Source organism: Sturnira hondurensis, unplaced genomic scaffold, assembly GCF_014824575.4.
Source record: "Sturnira hondurensis isolate 20B ecotype Veracruz unplaced genomic scaffold, ASM1482457v3 Scaffold0022566, whole genome shotgun sequence".
NCBI lineage: Eukaryota > Metazoa > Chordata > Mammalia > Chiroptera > Phyllostomidae > Sturnira > Sturnira hondurensis.
Genome location: NW_028095197.1, coordinates 15080246 through 15106010, shown reverse-complemented (window position 1 = coordinate 15106010; position 25765 = coordinate 15080246). Strand labels below are relative to the sequence as shown.

The 25765-nt window shown below is 42.1% G+C and overlaps 1 protein-coding gene across 4 annotated transcripts in view; it reads right to left on the bottom strand.

Annotated features, from left to right (window-relative positions):
- The window catches only part of SLC44A1 (solute carrier family 44 member 1), a 173861-nt gene that overhangs the window by 20410 nt on the left and 127686 nt on the right, over positions 1-25765 (bottom strand). For 2 of the 4 annotated variants that reach the window (XM_037035967.1, XM_037035969.1), the window contains 3 exons: positions 24021-24257; positions 22182-22262; positions 16645-19010 (listed from right to left, as the gene is read on the bottom strand). In XM_037035967.1, the coding sequence (XP_036891862.1) occupies positions 18987-19010; positions 22182-22262; positions 24021-24257 (342 nt within the window). In that variant the 3' untranslated portion in view covers positions 16645-18986. Of the gene's footprint in view, positions 1-16644; positions 19011-21500; positions 22263-24020; positions 24258-25765 lie in introns of those variants that run through there. The other 2 variants (XM_037035968.1, XM_037035966.1) reach the window with 2 other exon arrangements.

The following is a 25765-nucleotide window of genomic DNA, read 5'->3' as shown; positions in this document are numbered from 1 at the left end:
GGGGGGTGGGGTGGGGGGAGTGTTAAAACGCAGATTCGTGAGACACTCGGACTCCGTAGATCTGGATGGGGCCCCAAGTGATTTCCCTTCCAAGCACCACCTTCTTATTCTCCCTTTGTGATGCACTTGCAGAAACACTGATTGGCACCCAGGCAGACCGTGCCATACCGTCTCAGAGACGGCCAGGCTGGAAAAGGACCCATTTGTCCATTCATTCCCCAGACAAGCCTCTACAGCATGCCAGTGCCGTGGGCACCTTCCTTTGCAAACTGACGCAGCTCAAGCTCCTGTTTCAGGCGCGAGATAACCATCAGGGGACCAACACAGAAGCAACCGATCCCTTCCTGCACTCACCCCATCTGAGAACCTCCACCCTGGGAGGAAAAGAGCCCCCCTCCTCTATAAAAAAATACACGTTTACAGAGAGTCTGCCAAGTAAACTGATCCTTAATGGTTAGTGCAGAGACATGTGGCTTAAAGGATGTAAACAATGCCACTCATGCAGTTAGAAGGCGATTGTGTTACTAAGATTCGTTTGTAAAACACAGACAGAAAATGATAAATCCATGGCTTTAAAATGCAGACAAAACAAATAAATCCATGAGTACTCGAGTATTGTTTCACTACCATGTTAACTTTATAAATTCAAGATAAATAAAAACCCTAGTAGTGAAAAAAGTGGGATAAATTACATTACTACACATAAAACATAAGCTGGAATGCCATTAGAAAGTAAAAATTGCCGTGATGTGGTTGAGGGGTTGACAGAGTCCTTCCTTAGAAACTGCAATGGAAGTGGTGTGTGCCCCTGCAGGTTACAGCCGAAAACCACTATCTGCTCAGTGACCAAAACTTAGTCCATCTATTTTTTTAACAGACCATTAGGAAAGTTTTTGCTCTGGAACGGCGTGTAAAGGTCACTGACTCTAACCTTTGACTCTACACTCAATACTGCTTTGCCACATCCCAGCTGCGAAGGAGCCCCACAGCCTCTGGGCACATTCCTCCGGGGTCAGGGGAGCCCTTTGTCCCCCGCCCCCCCAGCTCAGTGCAGCCTGGGGAACTGGTCCAGCTTTTAGGACGTTCTTCCTCACCAACTGTTAGCTTAGCAGGAAGAGGCAGCAGTGGCTCCCCAAGAAAGCCTTTTCCCCTCAAGAACTTAGGACTGGGTTAGGACTGCCTCTCAGCTGCACTGACAAGAAACAGGTCACAGTGTCTACCACTTTCCTTTCCCAGGAAAGGGACTGATTCTCCTTATGTAAGAGGAAATCCAGAAGACAGCAAAGCTCAAGTGGAAGAAGCTGTGTGAGGACGTCTTCCAGGCCCCAGGCTGCTTCTGCCTTTCTGTTCTGCTATGGTTTGTGGGTGGTTTTTGTTCCTGCTTATTCAATGACTGCTGCTGCTCCAGACATCATGTCTGTATCCCAGACATGGGAACAGCCAGGAGGATGGGCGGCACCTCTGTCTAGAAGGCAAAGCCTTTTTGGAACTCCCCCTTATAGGTCAGCTTACGTATCTTGTCGGCCAGAACCAAGTCAGATAGCCACCTCAACCTTCAAGGAAGTCTGGGAAGGTGGGGATTTTAGCTGGGCACTTGGTTGACCAGAACAACATCTGGGCTATATTCTCACGAAACAAGGGCAGAACAGATGTTGGGTAAGGCAATTAGCAGTCCCCACCTCAGCCTGATAACAAGAGGTGATCAACACGTAAGTTGATTGATGAAATCTGTCTTTCCAATTAATCATTAGAACTCTTTAGGGGCTTAGAACAAGATTGTAGAAACTTTTTAGTTCCTGTAGCATCGCTTCAGACACTTGAATACGGTGATTAGTTTCCTTTCCTTTCTCCCACCCCAAGAGGTCTCTTTTCCAAGTAGATGTCTTTTCCAGATGTGACTGGGAAAACACTCCCATTTGTTTATATTCTGGGTCCAACTGACCGGCAAAAAGTAATGCAGAGCCACCCCCTTCCTCTGTGGTACACACACCATGCTATTAACAGAACCTAAAGTCCCCTGAACGGAAACACCCCACTCCCCACTCATACAGAGCACCTTTGAACTCAGATGCTTGTGGGGAAGGGGTGGGGCAGAGGGGACACACATCACTGAACACCTACCCTGTGACAGGCACCTCTGCCACCTCTTTTACGATCCACCCAGTCAGAACCTCCCCCAGCCCCTGCCCCAAGCCACCCGAAGCTCACTGGGCCACTGAAAGCTGGCGTGATAAACTCAGGGAAGCACTTTGCCTTATCATGACTAACCTCCATGCTCTCAGACTTAGTCCATTGGTCCAGAGCTTTCCTGGTTGCCCAATGAGCTATACAGCTAGCGTTATTAGCTCTAAGTCACCTTAAAATATATCTTTGGTAGCAATTAAGATTGTGTTCAGCTATAATTAAAAAAACAAATAACAGTTGCTAATGTCAGACAGATAACATAATTCAAAAGTCTGAAGGGCCTCGGCCCAGAGCTGACATGAGGAGCCAGGGTGTCTGGGACACAGGCACCTTCCATCTTCTTGCTTCAAAACGCACGGCTTCAAGTCTCAAGGTCTTGGTGGTCCAGGCTGGACACTGGATCTCTACCCACCATGTCTGAATTCCAGCTAGCAGGGAAGAAGAAATCGAGAAAGGGACAGTGACCCTTCCCTTTTAAAACACGATCTGGTTGTTACATGCCATTTCCACTTACATCTCACAACGGAGTCACCTGGGTACCACTTAGCTGCAAGGGGGCTGAGAAATGTCGCCTTTGTTCAGGATGGCTAGATAGCTGGCTAAAAATCAGGTGACTGGTTCTCAAAGACTGAAACAAAGAATATTGAGAGAAACTGTAGTCTGGGTCACAAATTTCATTTTTTTAGCTACATCAGTGGTGAAAATGTGAAACTGTCCAAGACTAAGGCAAAAGACCAACAATAACAAGAGTTAATATTTCCTGAGCACTTGTATTGCCCTATGGACTTTACCTATAATAATGGAATTAATCATCACAAAAACCTTCTTCAGTTAGGTACCATTACTCTATTACCTGTGTGGGAAGGCAGGGGCCTAGAGAGGCCGAAGCCAAAGTCATACAGCTCATTTGGGACACGGGTGTGCTGGAGTTGGAGCTCATGGGTCAATGAATCACTAGGAGGGCAATGCGTGAGAGACCTAAACTTCTTTTTCCAGCAGCTGTTATTTTGGGGATTTATTTTTGTTACTCACATCTGGAGTCTGCCCCTTCTACTGGAGTCCTCCCTCGAGCTGAAATTAATTAGCAAGCTTTAGGTTTAGTCCTTCAGTTAATGACTATTCGGCTCATATTCCCTCTCAGTCTGCTTAGCTCCCTGAGAGCCTTGTCCTTTGTAATTTGGAGCAACAGGATCAGATCCCAGAACCAGGCTGTGCTCATGACAAATGGAAGGTACGCCCTAATTGGGGGAGCCGGTGAGGCAGCCCAGTGAACATCATGGCAGTGCAGGGTGCCGTAGCACGGGGACGCGCAGGGCTTTGGAGCAAGAAAGAATTCAGGTTGAATCCTGGATCTGCCCTTTGCCCCCGGACATACTCCTTACCTCTTTGTCTCTCAATTTCCTCAGAGAAGAGCTACGTGGTACATTTGTTTTGAAGAGTAAAGTACACATGCATGTGCAGACACAAGCACACATGGGTACACCACGTAGCACATCTGTACACCATGTAGCACGGAATCTGGCACTTGGCGGGCACTCCTTGCTTTGTTACTCTCATGATGACCCGTGAAACTCCAACCCACTGTGGGAGTTTCAGGCATCCATGAAGGAGAAAGAATTGTGAAAGATTGAAGGTAAAAAAGATAGGGAGGAAAATTAACTGCTATTTACAAAAAAAAAAAATCTCTTCTGATTCCTGGGAACTTATCCAAAGGAACAAATCAACTGAAGCAAAAACATAAATGCTAGATTTTCAAGTCTCTCTCTTTACAGCTAAAATCTGGAAGCTGCTGCGTGCACACACACTGGGGGAGGAAGAAGACTCAGCGTGCTGGGCACAACTGCTGAGTGGGACTGCGGGGGCCATTTAAGGGGAGAGGGATGGGCCTTTGTAGCAGCACGAAGAAATATTTAGGACTTACTGGAAGTAAAAAAAAAAGGAGGACATAAGGAACTGACATATGGCTGCATATATATATATATATATATATATATATATATATATATAATTCCTATGCAGAACTGAAGGAATGTTCAAATAAAAACAGATTTGACACAAAGATGTGGGCAAGGGGTGTGATTTTTTTCAATATTTTCATACTGTCTTTTCAGTAAAACAATAAAAATAGCATCCCAATGTGGCAGTGGGTTGGAAGAGAGTTTTCTGTATTGTCAGGAATAGCTACCACAATGAGTACATCCAGTGCCCGCGTCTCAGTTTCTAAATACCAAGTTCCAAGAAAAGACACCAGGGTTCCTTGAAGACGTGACTGGTCACAGAGCTGAGACGCAGAAACCCAAGATGAGCCTGGTACACCTGGGCTGCGTCAGTAAACAAGAAAGTGTTCAAAGAGCGATGGAGGGGAGTCAAAAGTACACAGGAGCCGGCATGAGTGGGCTCGGATTGGCCAAATCTGAGACAACTTGGGCACAAGAATAATGATAACAGAAGCAAAATAAGAGCCCATAATTAAGTATTTATTCAGCGAATAAATAAATAAGTGAGAGAGAAGGGAGAACCCTTCCTGACAGCACCACTTACTAAATGTAGAAGCAGCGATGGTGTTAGAAAACCACCCCAGTGGTGGTTTCGGAGAAGAATCATGAAGAGCTGCTCCTGCGTAGAAACGAAATGGGTCTCTGTGTGGGTCCTGTAACCCACAGTGCTTAATTCCTTTAACTCTGACAGTGCATGTGTGAATTCTTTTTGATTTTTGGCATCTAAGATAATGTCACCTGAGAAGAGACATCACTTTACTCCTTCCCTTTTAATTTGGGTGCCTTTCATTTATTTTTTCCTGCCAATTGCCCTGGCTCGAGTCTGCAGTACAACGCTGAGTAGGAATGACGAGTAGGCACGCTCGTCTTGTTGCTGCTCTGAGGGGAAGAGCCTTCCGTGAGGTATGAGGTCGGCTGCGGTTTCACAAACGTCCTCTAACGGGTTGAGTGCATTCCCTCCACTGCTGTCAGGAACTTTTTCCTCCTAAAATGCAAACATCACCAAGCACTCCCTTCCTTGCTCGACACTCTTCAGGGAGTCCCCATTTTCTTTAGCATAAAATCAAGTCCCTTAATTAGTACGGCCTACCAGCCCCTCAAGATCTGATAGCTGGTGACCTCTGCAAGTTCATGGCTCCTGCAGTGCAGATTCAGTACAGGGCAGATAAAGACATATCTACACACATGCTGTTCCCAAAAGGCTGCTGCTGCTTCTTTTCTTTTCTTACCACATCCCTGTTTCCCAGCCCCTCCCCCTCCAGGTAGTCTCCACGCTGCCCCTGAGTTAACTCTATTGCAGCGGCTGAGACATTATATTACAATCATCTACTTACCCCTTTGCTTCCTAAACAGACCGTGAGGTTTTGGAAGGCAAAAGACTGGGTCTCTCATTTCTGTATCGTTAGTCAATATAGGACTTAGTCAATGTCTTTAGAATAAATGAAGACAGACTTTGTTTTATTTGTATGGGGTTGGCCATACAAAAACTAAACTAAAAGCCTGTTTAGTTTTTTTCCATAAAATAAAAGACACATTTTTCATCGTCGCCAACAACTTTATTGATTTGGGTATTTTGAGTACGTCAGCTATCTTTCACATGGCAAGTGTTGATTGTTCTCAATCAATGTCTCGATTTGATTGCCATCAATTTCAACTGGTCTACCCGACCGTGGAGCATCGCCCAGCAAGAAATCTCCAGCACGAAACTTTTCAGACCTTTTGACACATTCAATCAGTCACAGCACCTTCTCCGTACACTGAACAATTCTTTATTTTTTTTTTTTGCATTTCAGTTGTGTTATTATCTTTCTGGAAATAATAGAGCATAACATGCTCAAAATGCTGCGTATTTCCTTCCGTCTTCAGTAGTAAAATGGCTACACACAAATTCCCTGATTTTGATACATTTTTAAAAATGCACGCTGATGTGACAGCTGGCAGCATGCAATCTAACAAAATCCTTTCAAATGAAGTTAAAGGCAACTAAGCGCTACTAGAGCCATCGTATGGCAAAAAAAAAAAAAAAAGCAAACGACCTTTTCGGCCAACCCAGTACTTAAGTATGTGACTTATAAGCCCTTACTGAGGCATATCTGACTAAGGATGAGGTAACAAATTAAGTTAAATAATCAAATCAAGAAGTAAAAAAAAAAAACCCAGAAAGGAATCAGGAAACTTCATGCTTGGTCTCCACCAGCTCAGTACCACCAAACCCCAATTCGAGATCCATATGCAGGTTATTTTTGCTTTCACAATAACTTGAACATGCATATGTCTTCTTCCATCAGATAATACAAATAAACCTTGGTGTTTTCCTTTCTTTTCAGGTTGCTAGGAAACTTAAAGTATTTAATGTCTCACTTTATAGTGACCATAATAGTTTCAGAATCTAGTATATTTGTTTCTTCCTGTTTATGTCTTTGCTTTTCTCTTTTTATTTTAATAATCTTATAGTATATAAGCCTGTTCAGAGAAAAATGGAACACAAATAAATAAATGTACATGTAGTAAAAACACATTGCATGTTTATTGTTAGCATAAAAGCACACAGATGTTAAAGTGACAACATAGTAAAGGCCGAGTTAGAGCCATTAAGAAAGGGTTTGCAGTTGCCTAGGCTGCCCAAGCCACTGTTAGATCGAGATCTCTTTTTTGAAAAAGTAGGTAGATTTGATTCATCAGGGAGTAGAACAAAGTTTGTTGGCACAGAGGAATATTTTCAGACTCCCAGACTCTTCTCCAACTGGCTCCTTCTTATCCCTGCAGAGACTTTGCACCAGACAACATTGAGAAGAAAGGTAAACATTCCCAATGTTCAGCGACTTAGAGAATCAGAGGCTGGAGGGATTGAACGCCTGGCACAAGCCCCTAGTCTTTAAATGAGGAAGTGGCATACACCGTGCTGAGTGGAGGCCTCTATGGTTTCTTCCCCCTCCTCCCAGACCTACTTAGTCATCAGGCCTGTTCCATTTGCCACTGGAATCTTCCTCTTTCTCTGGCCTCCCCTCCCCAAGTCTTCCTCTTTGCGGCTCCCCTCCAATGCCATCACAGGCTCCTGGCACCTCTCGGTGGGCCTGAATGCACATGCCAGACTTCTGCATCCTCTCCAGTGGCCTCTTGCTGCACATCCACAAATCCTTGGCTCTGGGCATCCTAAACCCCTGGTGTTTCCTCATGCTGCTGGGTGGTTGCCCACGCTGTTCCTCTGGGTAAACTCTCTCCTCCCCCCACCCCTCGCCTTTCATCAAGACTTGGCCTTGGAGACTTAGCTCAGAGAGCTGCTGGTAATGACCCTAACACCTCCCTACGTGCTCCTGAAGCGCTCTGTACTTACAACCCCCACTGTGGCCTATCTCCTCGTTAGGCTCTGAGCTACTTAAGACCTGAATATAAATCGGGCTGACCAGAGGAGGTCTCAGGAAATGCTGATTGAGTCAAAGAGGGCGTGATCAGCACACTGCTACAGAAGGCGGCATAAAGAAATCGGGGAGGGGCCTCACCCCTCATATTCTAGACAAAGTGTGAGACGAAAGTCTCCCCAACTTCCTCCAGTCTATTGTTTTTCTAACACTTCCAAATTTGTTGGGTCCTCCTCACTCCTTCCCCCGACCTTTCCCTAATGACAAAAAAAAAATTCCTTAATCCATTTGGATTTGACTTAGATTTGTTTTCAAACCGAAAGCCAATTTTCCTAAATGCCATTTATTAAATGGATTCTTTCCTTTCTTATTTATTTGGTGTATCCTTAGCTTTTATTACATTGGTACAAATAATAGAATTTGTTTTCGGAACGCTCTCTTCTACTACATTGTCCTGTTATCATGTGGGTTTAGTTACTGTTGCTTTATTGTACTTACCTGGCTGTTTTCTCCTTAATGTAACTATATTTTTTACATTAAAAATATATAGAAATACTTTAAACACACAGATATGAAAAAATTAAATAATTAAACTATCCATAATCCCACAATACGGACATAACCGTAATTCTTATTTTGATGTAAAAGAGGTGTCTTTCTTAGCTGGCTTGTGCTTAACCATCAGATTAGCTGACATTCTCCAGCCCTTTGTAGAACGTACTGGCTGATGCCCACAGCAGGCTGAGTGTTCTGGAAGCAGGCCCTACCCTCAGGGCCCTGCGTCCTGTTCTGGGCATCAGTGGACTGTGCTTAGCAGGCGTGTTTATTGCAACATATAACACCAGGGGAAGTTGTTAAATTCTAATGGTGTCATAATTCCAGTATTAAGTATACTGATAAAAATGAGTATGAAGAGAGTAACTTCTCTGAACACTAAGTTGAATGCCTTGGAAAGACTTTAGATACAAAATATATTACTCTCGAACTATGTATGCATGAGCATTATACACATTGGAAAGAAATTATAAAAATCTGGGAGTCTATGCTCAGTTGGCTTCATAAACACTTCTGAATTCTGGACCCATTCTAAAGAAATCAATATTTCACATTTTTATATATTTTGGGAGGGGCTGCATTATTGGTGTGGTTAATGCAAAAAAGACAATAGACAACACCAGTGGGGCCAAAGAGTCATTAAAAAAGAGTTACACCTGTGTCAGGGATTGGCCAACAAATACTTACTTGCAGGATTTTAAAATGTTTCGTTTATAATCATGTTCTCCCTTAACCAAAATTTCCAATTAACTCACCAACTACTAGTGCCTACAGAATCTGTTATACATTTTGTCATTTAAAACTGTATACAAATATGATTTTACATAAATGAGATCATGCTATTAAAACCGCTTTATCCCCTTTTTCATCGACTCTATTGTAGACATTATTCTAAGTCATTAAACATTACTTACATCATTTTAATGCCTCTCCAGTCTCTCCTGCTGAAGTTCAAGTCAATGCTTCTTTCTATTCGATGTGAAACTACTCACCCCTCAGGACTGACAGAGGAGTTAGGGTTCACTCTTATGCTCAGCCTAGGTTTTCTCATGCAGCTATTTTCCTTTTCTCAATTTTCACTTGCCTCTTTTTTTAACTCGATTTCTAGTTTCGTGTTAAAATTGTTTTTTGGGGTGGGGTGGGCTGTGAGAATCCTTTCCAGCAGATGGAGAATTAGACCAGACACAACCCCCCTAATGCCCTGTGCCCGAGTGTAAGGTATAGGATGTGGGATGAGTTTGGAAGGCTGACAGCCCTTCTATTTGGCCTTGAAGGCAATCCCTTACGGTTGCCTCTTCAGTCCACAGTGCCCAGCTGGGGGGCTTGTAACTACCTAGAGAGCTTTAAGACTTCTACTGAAACGGCTGTAAGTCCAGGCCATGGTCTAATAGCCTAGCTCTGCATTTTCTGGAATCCTAAATTTAAGCCAGGCGCACCTTGTACATTCTTTTTGGACAGTAAATGCACGGTGTCAAATTAAAGGCACAAAGCATTTCTTACTTCCACTGTACTCGCTACATCTAAAACATGTAATTATGTGAGGAGGTGTGGTCTTATGGGTTAGTCCCACAGCAAGCTGGTTCAAGGCTATACGGCCAAACAACCTCATAAGGTACTGTGTTCTTTCCACGCCTCTCAATGCCTGCAAGAGGTAGGAGCTACATAGCAATTTGAAGAGGCTCAAATTTCAATCATAATTGCATATAAATCTAGAGGGCACAAATAGTATGCTTCACAAAAGAAATCCTCTGGGTTTTTCTTTATTTTCTAAAACTTGAGATTGAATAGCCAAAAAGACAGAAAAATTCTGGGTATCTTCAGGAGACGTGAAGCGTTCCCACAAGCTCTTTCATCATTAGATGGTCTCTATAACTAGAAATTGTGCACATCAGCATCCGAATCACTGCCCCCCTCAAAGAATGAATGGTCCAGACTAGAAAAGGTTCTCGGACACCTCTGGTGTGTGAGGACACCTCACAAACATTCTACAACAAGTTCTCTGGGCAAGATGGTGTAGAGAAACCCCCAGGGCTCTGATCTAGGCATCCCTCACGTTTGGTGATAAAGGGTCCCCTGCACAGCAACCTCTCAGGAAAAACCCAATTTGCAGAACAGCTCGGTGTATGGGTATCACCAGAAGTCTTTTATTTCATAACACCCTTTCCTTAGCCCCCAAGAGCCTTGAAAATAGATTAAACAAGTTGGGTTTTTCCAAACTTGAATGAAGCACAGCTACTGCCTGTTATGGCCCAAGTGTCACCAACCCACTAATTCAGCACAGCTGTAAGCTTCGATGTACACGCAGGGCGTCCAGCACAAGGGTCTTCCGTGACCAACCTTATCCAACAGGTTTTTCCACTCTGCCTGGAGACTGAACTTGGTGGTACCCTTACCTCACACAGGGTGACTGACTCCAGCTAGGAAGCCCAGCTGGGCAGTGGGTAAACTTGGTCCTTTGGAAATTAGTTTTCAGTACATTTATATTTCATGCTTCAAGGCCGCTAGGCCATGCTAGGAGGGAATAGCTGGGAAATTCCAGGGTTTCCTGGTGGTGTACTGACTACATTTGAAACCAGATGCTATTTATGATTACTTTCTAGTGAAGGGTAGCAGAATATGCCACTTCCAAAATATGACTCATGGAGTTGGGACATGCCACCTCAAAAAAATGCTGCTTTGGTATACTGATTATTTTGAGCCGTAGGCGCTGGAAGAAAAGCAAAGGCAGGGAGAGGCCTTCTCTGAATGCTCCTTATCCACCTAGAGACAGATCCTCCAAAAGGAATTAGCTTGTCATCAATGCCCTTGGGAGTTTCATCCTCCAGGAAAGATTGACTCTTATCACAGGACAGGAGACTAGAAGTTAACACCACACAGGGACAAACTTTCTCAAAAGCTGCCGCCTTCTAAGGGCCCATCCATCTCTCCTAAAAATCATTTACTCTCCCCATTCCCTATTCAGATGTTATTTAAACTTGACTTCTAAGCCACCTCCAGGAGTTGCTCATTTCTCCCTGGATCTCTCCCATGTGCACATGTTAATACATTTGTGTGTTTTTCTCTCATTAATCTGTCTTTGATTACAGAGGTCTGAGCTGAGAGCCCAGAAGGGTAGGTGGAGAACCATTCTCCTCCCCTATACCACCCCGGGAAAGTGTCACAACACAGTAGACAATGACATTCTTTCCTATAAAATTTTATTTATTACATAAAAAATTCTATACATTTGTTAGACTAAAATACAGTTCTCGTTATAATTCTGGCAACTGCGTCAGTACACAGAGAAAACTTAGCATTGGACCAGCACTTTTTTTTTCCTAGTTCATATTTCTGCACAAGTAAAACATTTCAAAGCTCCATTTCCTATAGGCTCATTGCACTCTGAAGTCGGATGGAACGCCATCCAATTCAGAGCTCTTGGAAGTTAATTTCCCAGCAAGAGGCAGTAACTCCAGAAAGTTAATTGCTCAATGTACACATTTTTAAAGTCCTCTGAGAGCACAATGCTCCATCTGCAAAGTGTGCACTGCGTCAACAACGACAAGTCACAAATACCAGGGCTACGACCGTGTCCGGGGGCATGTTCGAGCGCCTGCATGTGTGTCTCCCCACCCAAACACAGTGTAGGGACCCTGCAGTAAGGAAAAACTCAGAATAATGCTAAGAGACAAGGCCTTGAACTACTGAACTCACGGAAAGCGTGCCGGCGATCCCACGGTTCTCAATGGACAAAGACGGGACAGGACGTGAAGTTCATTCTGACACCATGGAAGAGAATGCACATGGGGAAATAAAAGACCAAAAATGCGGCACCACAACACACTTCTCATGCCGGACTGCACGTCAGTGAGACATCGACACCCACTGGCGTGAGTTTCCTGTTCATATCATCCCATATGCCGGGCTGGGCCGGGCCGAACACGGAATGTGAAGGCCTGAGTGGTCCCTACTGCACTGACCGGTCTGTGAAGCTTGGCTGCCTTATTGTAGGAGCTTTACCCTAAACTCCAGGAGCTTGCAGAGGTGGCGTGAGCAAACACTTAAAGTCGGACCTTTGGTCTTCAGAAGAGACACTTTTGTCTTTGGTTGTTTTTTCAGAGCTTCCATCATGGTGTGAGGTGCCTTCCACACTTATCATCCCCCCTTTTGTTTGTTAGTCGCAAAGTTTTTTACCCCTATAATCATATCAGCTAATAACCCACTGAAGTGCCATCATCAGCTACAGGACCAGTTGGAAGCACAAGTCAGTGGCCAAGAATATTTTGAGACAGTATATCTGAGACTCCTTTTCACTGTGGGGCCCCCAGTCCCCATTTATAGGAGGAAAGAAATCAGAGAACCTCAACTAAGGAAACAGAGTAGAAGGCAACTTTCCCCATGTGATGTCTTTCTCTGAAAATCAAAACTAGAAAATAACAACTGGGGCCCCAGAGAAATTCTGAGCGCAGATGATGGGAACCTAGTCTGTCTCCATCCTCCCCCCGAGCTGTCTCAGTTTTGTCTCATCCCTGCGGCAGGCAGAACGGTCTGCAAGGTGCTGGCACTGACTTTCACCCCAGACCCGAGCCCATTTACTTCGCCCCTTTTCAAGGCTTCCTTTTCCTTACATGGAATGGCTTAACACATATTCCTCAAAAAACAACTCTCTCAAATGGATTTTCTAACTGATGGGATGCGTGGGTCAGATTCACCTGCGGAGGTCAGGACACTCTGTTTGAAATCCTACACTTCTATGACAAAAGGACATAGCGAATGTAGATACATATGCTGCACTTAGGCCCTTTGCTCCCTGATAGGGGAATTTCCACCCGTGGTCTCTTCATTCACTCCGGTGGGTGGTTTATCAAAGCTTTTCTGGGGATGGGTGAGGGAGTAGGGGCTGACTTTCCTCCTTTCCTCACCAGCCAGGGATGGAACTTCCTATGCTTTCTTGAGCTCGAAAATGTCGGTGATGGTCTGATGTCTGACCATTCAGTAATGACCCAAATGTTGAAAGAAATTCCAACTCCTTTAAGGATGTCTGCCGGTTCTTTCAGGAGCCCTGTGAGTTCTCCCTGCCGACACCGCACCCTCTCCTAATCGTAGTAAGGTCCAGACAGGACGAAATCCATGCGCTCCCCACAGAAGAAAGAGGGGGTGGCACGCGGAGGCCCAGCCCCGTTGGCAGTTGTCCAGGCTGCTGCAGTGGGGACTGAGAGACACACACCAAGGGGACGGACGCCTAGACTCCCAGGGAGAGGAAACTGCTTTGGAAGTCCTGCCCCCAACACCTGCTCTTCCAACTTTCCACGACACCAACTCTTATCCACGGCTCGACTACACCAAGTTTGCTCATTTATCATCGACTGTTCTCATCATGCTGACAGATATATTTTTGGACAGTAATCTACTGATAACACCACACCACACTTCATATCGGAGCTACGAGGTAAAAATATCGAGTGTTCTGATAGATGGAAAATTACAGGATTTCCTATTCATTTCTGCTTGGATTTTCTTGTCCACTGCAAATAATTTGGTACCTTGCCCCCAAATCCACCTCTGCCCACCAGACACATGCGCCTTCACGCCTCCAAGGAAAGAAATCGGACTGTCTCGGAGATTCCGTGTGGACAATCTTGTTCTGCATTCAGATTAGTGTGGTTTCTATTTCCAAAGCCAGCACTAAATCAAAGTCTTGTAGTTATAAAAATGACTGCAGGTCAGAAGTTGGCAAGTACCATCTTAAAAATATCTTTGGTAGAGGCTTAATTACTACCTTATTTCAAAACACACCATCAAACCAACTTTAGAAACACCTTTGACTTGTGCTCATAAGGCCCTGAGGGCACGGTGGGGTGAGAGCTGGCAGTGTGAGGGCCCTGAAATTCTTATTTGCATCTTAAATGTTCATAGATGGGCTACATACATTGGAGAGATGGTCTATTGTTTTCAGAAGCCTCTCAAGGGGGCCCATGTCCCAGTAAAAGATGAAGAACCTGCTTTTGAACATCAAATATTAAATTCAGGTTTTAGCAAATAAAAGTGGAATGTTTCTGAAACATTTAGGAAATACAAGGTTTTCATGTTCAGCTTGATCTTAACCAGACTACAAGTAGCCTGAAAGCTTTACTGTTCTGAACCCCTAGTCTGGAGTGTTTATCTCCCAGGAAATCACTTAAGTTGTAAAACTGAACAAAGTAGCCTAAAATTTGGGTCCCTAACAATGTCTCATCTTTTCCACAATTTTACCAATGAATTTCTTCACAAAATATCACACTTACATCCTGCCTGCGTCATTGACAAAAGTGGTCATTGTCCTGCAATGCCGAACCAGGAGCACCTTGGTCTGCTTTCACACACACACAAGTCAAGACGAGGAGGAAGAGTCTGATGGGGTTTCTACAGAAAAAAAAAAAAGGTTTGCCACAGAAATGCTCAAGTTTAAAAACTCTGCATTAAAGATTTTGATAAGCAGGGTGTTTTCAAAGATTTAAATGTTAGATTCAAACTTTCCTCTTGGAGAATAAAAATTTGGCTCCAATTTATGGAACCTGAATGGGAGAAAGTACACTGCTTTAAATGTAGACGCGTGTACAACATGTTCAGCCTTTCATTTTGTGGTTAGGTTTGTTAGTTTTAGGGTTTCTCTTGGCCCAGTTGAGACGGCTTTTTCAGAATGTGGGCCGCATGCCACTGAACAGAGATGAGCTCATTCCAAAAGCAGTCGCTGCATCTGAATGGTGCCCACTTTTCAAAGGGGCGAACATGCATCCCTAGTACACGAGGTACATGAATATGCATTTAAAGCAAAAGGCATTCTATGCTATGAATATATAATACACAAGCCTCTGCTTTATGCATGTATTTACGAACTCACGATTTTCCAATATGTATTCAAGGACCATATCTTAACTCGAGGCAAGCCATTACAGTGCACTCCTGTCTGTCAGATGGAATATATGAAAACAGCACAGAAATTAACTGTGGCAGATACGCTGATAAGCCTCGGGATGTTTTTGAAGTTGCAGTAAAAAAGCAGTGGAGAACTTACTCACTGGAAGGTGAAAGCTGGAAGACCTTTCTGAAGATAACTTCTCAGAGGCTCTGTTAAAGGCTGCTGGAAATCCCCAGAATTCAAATGAGAAGGCTACTGACCAAAAACAAAATAATGTTCAGGTCATTATAATTGGCAGCTCCAGTTTGGGAGCTGGCCCCAGAATTCTGCCCTGCAGATGACGGAGGGCTACCTCCTGAAATGGCCTTTAGTACCTAGTAGTGGTGCGTCTTGGAAATGGTTGAAGCCTCAGGGGCAGTGATATGGCCTCACTAGTATTTGGTGCCTGCAGTTCCCTTAGCTGTTCTGAGGACGTGGGTGAGGGAAGCATTACTCTGGTTGAAAGCAGCTCAGGACCAGGGTAAAGGAGGGGCCATTTCGTCACTGCTCCTGTGACTGCCCCAGGCAGACAAGGGAGTCCTTGGCAGACACCAAGGCCAGTGGTGTTAGGAAGGGGCAGCTTAATGACCTTGGCTGACAAAGAAAGAAAAGAAAAAAGAGAGAAAGAAGAAAGAACAGAAAAGCATCTCTACAAAGACTTTTTCCAGGATAATTTTTGAATACACTCAGTGCCTGCCTCTTCCTTAACCGTGATGGAAAAAGGTGAGGACCAACGCATAGCTAAGCCACTCACACCGCAGTAACGTAGGACTTAATTATGCTACAGGACGGCATAAAGGCTTCCACCCCACATGTTAAGCATTGCATTAAATGGTTTACAGCAACAAACTTCTCTGAGCTCTGCTCAGCCATGCAAGGATTATACAATTTCAATGCCCTAAATTTCTAACATTTGCTGGAAGCACTGGTAAGTTTACCATAAAAGATGGATCTCCTTAAATTTATACAAAAATGCAATGTTCTCCCTTCTATACTGTATGACAGCGGAGCTTCCTCTTGAGGCGGGAGCCTAGGAACTCCAAATCATGCACGGGAGCCTTGACAAGCTGGTGGCAGAAACCACAATACTGACATTCCCGCGGCCATGATTCATAGTAGAGGACAGAAAGGTGAGTCCTGGATGCGAGACTGTGAAGATCCGCAACAGGAAAAGACACAAGACCACAACACTGACTCAGTGGTTTATAAAATTATTCGGGTAGCCCCATTTCACAGGTAAATTTTTGTTTTTCATCTATTCTTCTCACTGGGGCAGAAGATGGAGGCAGTGAGTGAATAGCCACAAGGCAGCCAGCCCACAGCTAGCTGAGGAATGACTCGCAATGGATGAGAGAGGCAGCAGGAGTATCCAAACATAACCTCAAAGTATTTAAATGCTGCTGGAAAAAAAAAAGCCTGTATGATGCTTTATAAAACGAATCAGAGAATGCAGCTCATATGAGAGGGATACTACATATATCAAATATCTCCGTGTGTGCCTATGTATGATGTACACGCATCAGCACCTATCCACCGATATGGCACATAAGCTCACTCCAGGGAAACGGCCTGGCAATTAATTTGGAACTCAAATGACATGGTTACACATAGATCATAGTTTCTAAACACCATGTTAGTAAAACAAAATTTATTTGTAAAACAGGACCTGTCATATAAAATGGCACACAGTCGAGTTATACAAAAATACAAAATTTCTTTCTGATTACAGTTCTAGTTGCAAATGATCATTAGAAAGCATTCCTGGGGGCTTCCAAATAGTTGAGGTTGTGAGCATTTGGAACAGGGAGCGGCACGAGTCCATGATGCTGGCTTGTCCGAGTGAGTAGGACCTAATTTCCAAATTCAGGACTTCCATCAGGTCACTTTGGAGGGACACCTCCTAAAAAGAGCTAGCTCCTGGAATGTCTTCTGTTTTGATACCCATTTCCAGCTTTTTGCCAATCCTAAATTTAGTTCCCAATGTTTCTTAATGTCCAAAACTTGTGTGGCTGTGGAACAGAAGGGATTCTGAATTTTCTCAGATGATTTGCTCTCTCTCACCTATTTGGATGATTGTTAGTTACATAATTATGTTTATTCCTTTCAACTGATATAAAAGAGTACAATGATACAGTTTGTCAGTGTTAGATGTTAACTTCTGGAGAATTATTGTTTCAAAATAGCTACTTTCACAATGTTGGTTTCCCAGATTTTGCCAAGACATGAGCTCTTAACTGTGTGTTTTCTTTAAAAAAAAAATTCAGACTCTTATTGCAGATATTCTGAAAAGTCAGAAATATTACACGAGCTTTGAAAAGAAACCAAGGCATTTAGCAAATTTTTGCCTAGCTAAAGAACACGAATACTTAAAAAAAATACAATTTACCTTTTGCAGCAATTTAAAGATCCAACCCTTTGAAAGGAAGCGCATTAGCAAACAGCTGCCCAGTAAGCCCTACTGACATTAATTGTATGCATCTCCCTAATACTGATCTAATTTGCTGTCTCATTCTGATAGGAAGCAATGTTTTCTTTCAAAAGAGTGTCCTTCCATGGAATGATAAAATGCTGAGGCTTTTTTTTTTGTACAGAGCCTGTATTTAGTGCAATAAGTTTAAAAAATTTGCTCTGAAATAGTTACTTTACATTAACAAAAATAGCCTTTTTTTAAAAAAATTGTAACAAAAAGGAGTTATCGCATAAACAGATCATGAATTATTCTTAGCAAATTACACTTTTTTTTTCTTAAAGCATTCACCATTACAATAAGCAGAACAATGGAATATTAGCCATTCATATCTGGTAAGCTTCAGGAATAATAATTAAAATAAAACCCAGTAACCCGGCCCCAAACAAACAAACAAACAAAAAAGTTCAACACTTGAGGATCAGGACATTGATCAATTCTTCAGTTAAACATTGTGGAACTCTGGGGACTTCATGAACTGCCAAGGAGAGGAGCACCTGCCAGTGTGCTTTCAGATTTCAGAGTAAGCGTTTGAACAAAAAAGGCTCTTCAGCCCTCACCCACTCATGTGCCTCTGGAGCAGAAGCCCACAGCTGGACTTTTCAATGCTCTGTGTTGCATGGGGCTCTCCCTTCCTTATCCCGCCCAGCTTTACTTTATCTGCAGATCAATACACAGGAACTTACAGGCTACACTCACTGGGTGCTCCAGCTTCCTTTCACATCAGGCACGAAATGTGTGAAAGATGCTACTAAAGACAAAAATGAAAGACGAACCATAAGAAAAAAGTTTGCATAAGAAAGATTATCTACCCTTTTCTTTTTTACCTACTCTCTTACAGAAGCGTTAGGGTAAACTACAAATACCTGAGGAGTTGGTCACTTTTTAATGTTGGCTGACAAATGCATGAGCGAGCAGTTACGAAGCTTCCCATACTGGGCCCACTTGTGTGTTTTTAAAAGTAAAAATGACATGGCTTCTTTGACTGGGGAAAACTGATTGGAGTAATTCCTCATTTCTCTGCCAGCATAGGCCTAGTCTCAGCCCACTAGCACTTACGCTGCAGTGAAACAGGATCTTGGTTTTATGTACACATCAGGGAACTCGCCCCGATACCCTTTAGACAGAGAATTTAGTACACTAATTTTACCTAATTTAAATAACTAACGTTAAAAAATCTCCTCTAAGTTATTAAAAATGTTAATCAGATATGAATCTTAACATTTCCATTAAGACAATTACAATTGAAAACATTAAATGAGGGCAGTTGCCTTGTAAAAGCCACCCGTATGAAAGGAGTACATGTTCGACAAAAATAAGTGTAAAAAAGGTATTAAATCCCTGTTCCTTTTCTCTGATTTTGGCTGATTATGTGTGTGTGTGTATATACATATACATATACATACACACATACATATACATATATACACACACCCACACACACAGATACATAGTTATGTGTATATATTGTTTTGGAATGTCAATGGGTTCCATACGGTCAGCTAGGTTCAAGCGGAACTTGCTCCCGAAGCCTAGAAAACAAAGTCATACAGAGCATAGTCTTAGACAATTACCATTAGAAGGAGATTACGAATGACGTTACAAAGACATAGATGGACAGTCACAAACAGCAACAAGGCGAAATGAACTGAGAATCCTTCTCCCCTGAAACTATTTGCAGGGGCTGGAATTCATATGGACGGTGGCAATCGCACTGCGGGTTGGATAATTTTTGAGATATGCACAGCACACTTCTCTGGTCTAAGACGCTGTAGTGGACAGCGTTGTCCTCCCTTTCCTCTGTAGATTTTTCTCCTGTATAAGCAGGTGGCCAGATGTCTCTTTCTTAAACCTCTATATCACATTTGGTAAATTTTTCTAAATCATCTTCAAACATTTACAAAGAGGCCTCACAAACCTTTAAAGTTTCCTTAACTAGTAGGAGCTCTCTCTCTAAAAAAAAACGTCCAGGAGGAAGGAGAACTGGGAATATTTATATCCAGTTCAATGATCCCTCTGTCAGAAGGAAAATTTAAAACCTCATTTTCCTGAACATTATTTTATAGGCTAAAAATAAACCCTAAATTAAAATATCCTATTAAGGAGGAAGGCAGACGGCGAACTCAAACAGTAGTGTCTCCACAGACATGGCAAACTAGGTACGACATGCTTTAAAGAACTTTCATCTATGGGAATAATGTGCCTTGGACCAAGTAAATACAAAGAAGCAATATGAATCCTACCAATTCCCAAACTTTAGGGGGAAGTTTCTCAGGTAATTCTTTAGACACATACACAATGGTGGGGGAAGTAGGGGTCAACTCTTACCATGCATACTGTAGAAAAGAGATAAGAATTAGAGGGACCCTGTGCTTAAAAAATTTAACTACCTTGTGAGCAACATTTCACTCTTCTCTCCTGAGGAGTTTTTTAACCCCTTAAAATACATTATTCTTAGGTACCAAATGCTCCCATGTCCAAAGCACCAGAAGAACAATGCACACAGAAGAGGTATTTGGGGATTTGCTGTTCATTTGCAAGCAATGAACTGATGAACAACGAAAAAACCAAAAAGTGAAGACTGAATGAAGATTTTAATGCATTGTTTGAGTTAAGGGAAAGCAATATTAGGATAAAGTCTTTCTAAATTGTTTGGCTTCTGGTAGGATGCCACACACCCTGGGCAATTCTCCTAGTGTTGTTAATTATGAATTGGAGGTTTAGGTAAGAGAAGGTACACTTCATTCTGGTCTACCACAATCCATCTGCCTTTGCCTTAAGAATACAGAACTATATGCCAATTCACAGTCAAACTAGTGAGTCCTAAATCTCCAAATATTCCTCCCTTTCTTTTTTTTTAAGATTTTATTTATTTATCTTAGAGGGGAAGGGAAGGAGAGAGAGAGAGAGAGAGAAATATCAACGTATGGTTGCCTCTCATTCGTCCCCTGCCAGGAACCGGGAACTGGCCTGCAACCCAGGCATGTGCCCTGACTGGGAATAGAACCGCGATCGTGTGGTTCGCAGGCCCATGCTCAATCCACTGAGCTACACCAGCCAGGGCTACCCCTTTCTTTAAATGCATATTATATGCTTCCATATAATTTAATAGAAGCTTCAATCACTGGACAGAAAGAAAAGGGGGGAAAAGATGGTTTACATTTTAAGATTTTCTATATCCTTTTTAAGTCTCAGGCTTGAAACCCACATTCCTGAATAATTAGGACAATGAAGCAGCAGCAAGAAAGAAGTCTTCCTCACTTTTCCATGCCACCACAGGGCTGGTGGGACCCTCAATGTTGCTGCCCTGGCCTGCATGAAGTGAGAGGGGTGCAGAAAGAAGGGGTAGGAGGCAAGGCACCTGATGGAGGGACTGCTGAATGGCGTCCCTTGCCCACTCAATCCAGTTCCAGCTAATGCACACTTGAAACTAAAGGCCATAACCATGTCTACATCTTTCTCCTTATGATTAGAGTGATCTGTGCTTTGGGAACCTGAACAGTGATGTTTTACTTTATTATCATCAAAGCTATTAAGAGCACCAGCGACACAGGTACTGGAAGAGGTTTATGAAGGAAAGGGTGTCTACCTGGACATGCTGCTGAGATTCTAATTTAGGTTGGATATGCAACTATTTTCCATATACATTTATGGTCTCTCTCACTCCCCTTAAATGAACCCATTTCCTTTACTCTTAAAAACTTCCATGGGTTAGTCCTATATATTTCTTAAGTTGGAAAATGATGAATCAAACCATTTGTTATAGTATAAAGAAGAAGAGAAAGTCTTTACCTCATAGTTTTGGACATGATACGCAATCAGAAGTCGCAGTATTTAAAAGGAACTGTTTACGGATATAGGCAATGATATAATATTTTGAAATAAACATGCCATTTAAAAATAATACATTCATAAAATAAGTAGCAATTAGATGAATATAAGTTAGACACATCTGTTGTTAGGTGGTGATGAGACATCTATGGGAAAAGCAGCTCCGGATTCTCCTCCACTGAGAACTTGCCTTTTTTTTTTTGAGTAACAGTGGAATATATGTGTCACTGACCAGAGGTAATTTATCCTTCTTACAATCCAGCTGAGGGTGGTGAAGACCAGGCTGTCTTATTTTGTGGGAAATGTGGGTGTTGATGAAAACAGATTTGTTTGCTACTGAAAAATAGCTTAAGAAACAAAGAAAGTACAATCCAGGCAACAAAAGAAAAAGTCAGCAAAGGGGAGAAGACAGCAACATAAACAAACCGATGTTTAAAAATGAGGGAATATGGATTTTAGCAAGTTGAAAGGAATTGCCATTATCACCTTCCAGATGATAAGAAGCAAACCGCCAGTTCAAGCACACAGCCAAACATTCAGCCCAATGGAAACTAGCCACGGAGAGTTAAAAAGAAAAAAAACCCCAGCAATTTCCCCTTAGGGACAAGAACAGCCCCTCCACTGCCATGACCACTGTTCCTTGTGACAATGCTGTGTTCCTTTCAGCTTACTTTTACAGAAGGTGGTTTCAGTTGTGATAAAAATTCAGCCATCCAAGTGATGGGTAAACACACAAACAGAAAGAGCAGCACATCCTGCGTGATACACACAACAAAAGCTTCTCCAGAAGAAGTGCAGTCAGTGAAGACAGAGAGAGAGAGGAAGTGAAAGTGAAATTCTTGGAGGGAGGCCACCTCCTCATCTCCACCTACCATCGGTTTTAGCTCTTGGGCATCCGCCACGCCTCCCTTACCAGCTTCTTTCATTGCTTTCCTACTGTTTTCCACAAACTCCTGCAAAACAGGGACCAGGGGGCATAGATTCTTAGGTTCTTTCACATTTCGGATGGTACAGAAATTCTAAAGAACAGTCGCATATTTGACTCAATACTGGTAAATGGATGGCCTAAAACCACAGCAAGAACAATATTCAGTATCAGATATAAGAGGGGCTAAATTTGTGAGGATAAACAGCAATCTGTTGCTATAAAATTTTTTCTCCATCCATTCATTGTGATAATCTCACTTATAATAATGCTAAGAGGTAATGTCAGTTCTAGCCCAAAGAGAAAATATATAACTTTAAAAAAAAAAGAGACTATTTTCCTGTACTTAGAATATACTTTTATTTGTTGATTTACTTTTCCCCGATCATGGTTAAACGGAACAACAAGAACATCTTACTCCATAGCCTTCTCTCTAAAATAGCCATTGAAGGTAAAAGAAAGCATTGATATGACTGAGGACAAAATGCTGTTTTTACCAAACTATAAGTAAGCTACTTAAAAAAATGTCTTTCTGGACTTGAAATTACTCCATAAAGCAGGAAGACAGAGTAACGACCAGAACCTGTGGTCAGAAGTACTGAAGGTGGACGTAAATCCCTAAGGGGATGTTTCTATGCTGTCAAAGCTCATGGAGTGCTTCTTCATTAAAAGTCGTTGTCAGTCTTATAGAGAACACGAAAGCGAGAGAAACAGTACTTTTACTCTGCTTTTGATCAATGGCTCAAAAACAAAAATAAACTCTTCTCCTAAATGCCTTAATCCCAAAAGAGATGCAATTATCATGGGCCGAATTCCATTGTGAAAAATGATCAGTTATAATTATAATTTAGACATTACAAAAATGTCCAAAATTTAGTTGATGATGTGTTAGTACCAAATAGGTCAGTTAACTCATGTGGTATTTTTGCAATTGAAAAAAAAAGAATCTAGTCTATTTATTAACACATTTATTTTAAATTAATAAATTTAATTTAAAACCATGTTCCTGAAGATACATTTTTGCAATATATCTAATGTTTAGTCTTCAATATTATCTACTCCTAAGATAGAAATATTTCACAGCTTAATAGCCATTATTACTACTAAAAGGCATCCTTAATTTTGTAGCATACATAACTGATGATGGCTTAAATAAGGCATTTTAGTATAGTTTTCTTAATTTTTAAAAAGTTTGAGGTTCTAATACAGGAAAACTGCAGAGGCCACATAACTGTAAAGAATTGGAACATAATCCCCATGTAAAGGTTCAAATTTGGAATAATATAAAACAATACAGTCTACCGGTCATGGGTCTGTTCATCTATATTCATCACAAAATACCTTCAATTTAGCCCGGCATATTTCAGATAATGAGTTTTAATGGGGTTGGCCACAATAATACCTGGAAAGGTGGTGGATAAAGAAACACAGGTGGATACTAACTACAGTCCAGGAAATAAGGCTTTTTGTCTTTGAGCCCCACTTCAGGAAAGTGCACTTGGAACATCAGTGGTCCAAGGTTCTAACTGAAGGGCTACAAGCCAGGTCTACAAAGTCAATTCAAATCCATCTAACTGCAGAGAGCGGGGGCAACAGGATTATCAAATAGTGTGAGCTCAGGCCTCTTAAAAGGCGTTGCTCCAGGAGCACTTGAAATGGTGATACCCATGCTAAGAGGGCCTTCTTCCCTGGTTTCCCCAAGACTGACCTCATTCATGAGTGTGGCAGGTTTCATGCTATTGCTACTTTTATCCCTAAAGCAGTGGAGAGCATCTAAAATACTTACCATCAGTACTTTATCCATATAGAATTCTCGGCCAGGGCTCCCATCATTGTATTTTGTATCAATGGCAAAACACAAGAACAATACATCCACTACCATTTCATAAATGGACAGGAAGCAATGAGCGACTAGGAAAGCAAAGAGGCAGACGATGATCAGAGGCAGCACCCAGACTGTGTAATCTTGCTGGTGGTTGAGCAGCATAATCCCAGCCAAACCTGTGCTGCAGACTATCAGCACCTGAAGCAGAGAGAACAAAGACCACATTTAATACCCTACTGTAAGAAACCACTGCTTCCTCACCCTCTGCAGATCAAAATTCTTGTTACTGCTTATATCAGATGGTTACGTGAGCATTGTGTCTCAAACTGCAAAGTATAATCCATATATATATACCCTATACAGAGTTATCCATGCATAATCACATAATAGCAATTTAAAAAGCCCTTGTTGACATTAAAAATAATCAAGTTTTCCAAATGTTATGCTTGTTTCCTAAAGCTTCCCTTATTTAGCTCCTGTGGCAATTCTTAAGATTAAAGTACACATATTTTTTAAGAAATACGCATATTCTTAGCCCTCAAAAGAAAATTACTGACATTTCACAGTATCGGTATGGATTTTTTCCTAAGCATTTTTACATTTATGAAACAGTATTCTAGAAACAAATCATTAAAAGCTCTTCATTAATATGCATAGTATCATTATAAATGTTGCATAAATACTTAATTCAGCTACATAATTTCATTTTATGGGTGATTTAAAATTTATTTAACCATTCTCCTACAGTTGGAGACTTACACTGTTTTCAGACATAAATAATGCTGCAGCAAACATCTCTAAGAGCTTTTTCTCTATTTCACATTTTATTTCAAATAGAATATGGGGTAAATTTAATATAATTTGCCCTGAAGTTTAGATTTGGACCATCTCTTAGAAAAGGGGTTGCCAAAAACATCCATAAATAAAAGAAATAACCGATTTGATTATGGTCAAGTCCCATCTACTCTGATGCTTCATCACCTCACAGGCAGCACTTCACATTTTTTGTGGTTCTTTTGGGACGTTTTATTTCAGCTTTTCAACAACCTTATGAGTGGTTTATGGCAAACATTATCATTCTCTTTTAGACTGGGAAACACGCTAGCCAGCCAACCTGCCCAAGGTCACAAAGTAGAGGAGCAGATACCATTCGAATAAGGGCCTCCCTCTTTCCAGGGAAAAACTCAGCAAGTCCTTGGATATTGATACAAAGCAGTAATAAATTATACTGACTCCCAGGCACACTCCTGCCCAGTCCTTTACTTGGTGTAGCAACCAGCTTTAAATAACATAGGAAAAGAGTCCTCTAGGACTACATCAGACTTCCCTTGTCCAGTGCTGAGGACAGCCGGCCTGAGAATTCTTTTGGCTTTTCTTTACTATTTTTCAACACCAAAGCACCTCTCACTCACCATTAACTTAACCAGGAGTTATAACGCAGTAGATGGTTCACTGGCTAAGCTGTAAATTGATCTTTATCTCAGATGATGTTGGGGGCAAATCTGGGTCTGTCCATGATTTGGAAGACCCCCCCCCTCTGCACACACACCATTTTGGGGGGCAGCTTATGGCTCTTCTCTGCTAGTGACTTTCCTGAGGTGATGTCCACAGACAGCTAGCCACACTCATTTTCTTCTTTACTGAAAGCATTTTAGAATGAGTTATTTCTTACACTCAGGCTCAAATTTTTGATATCCACCCGATGG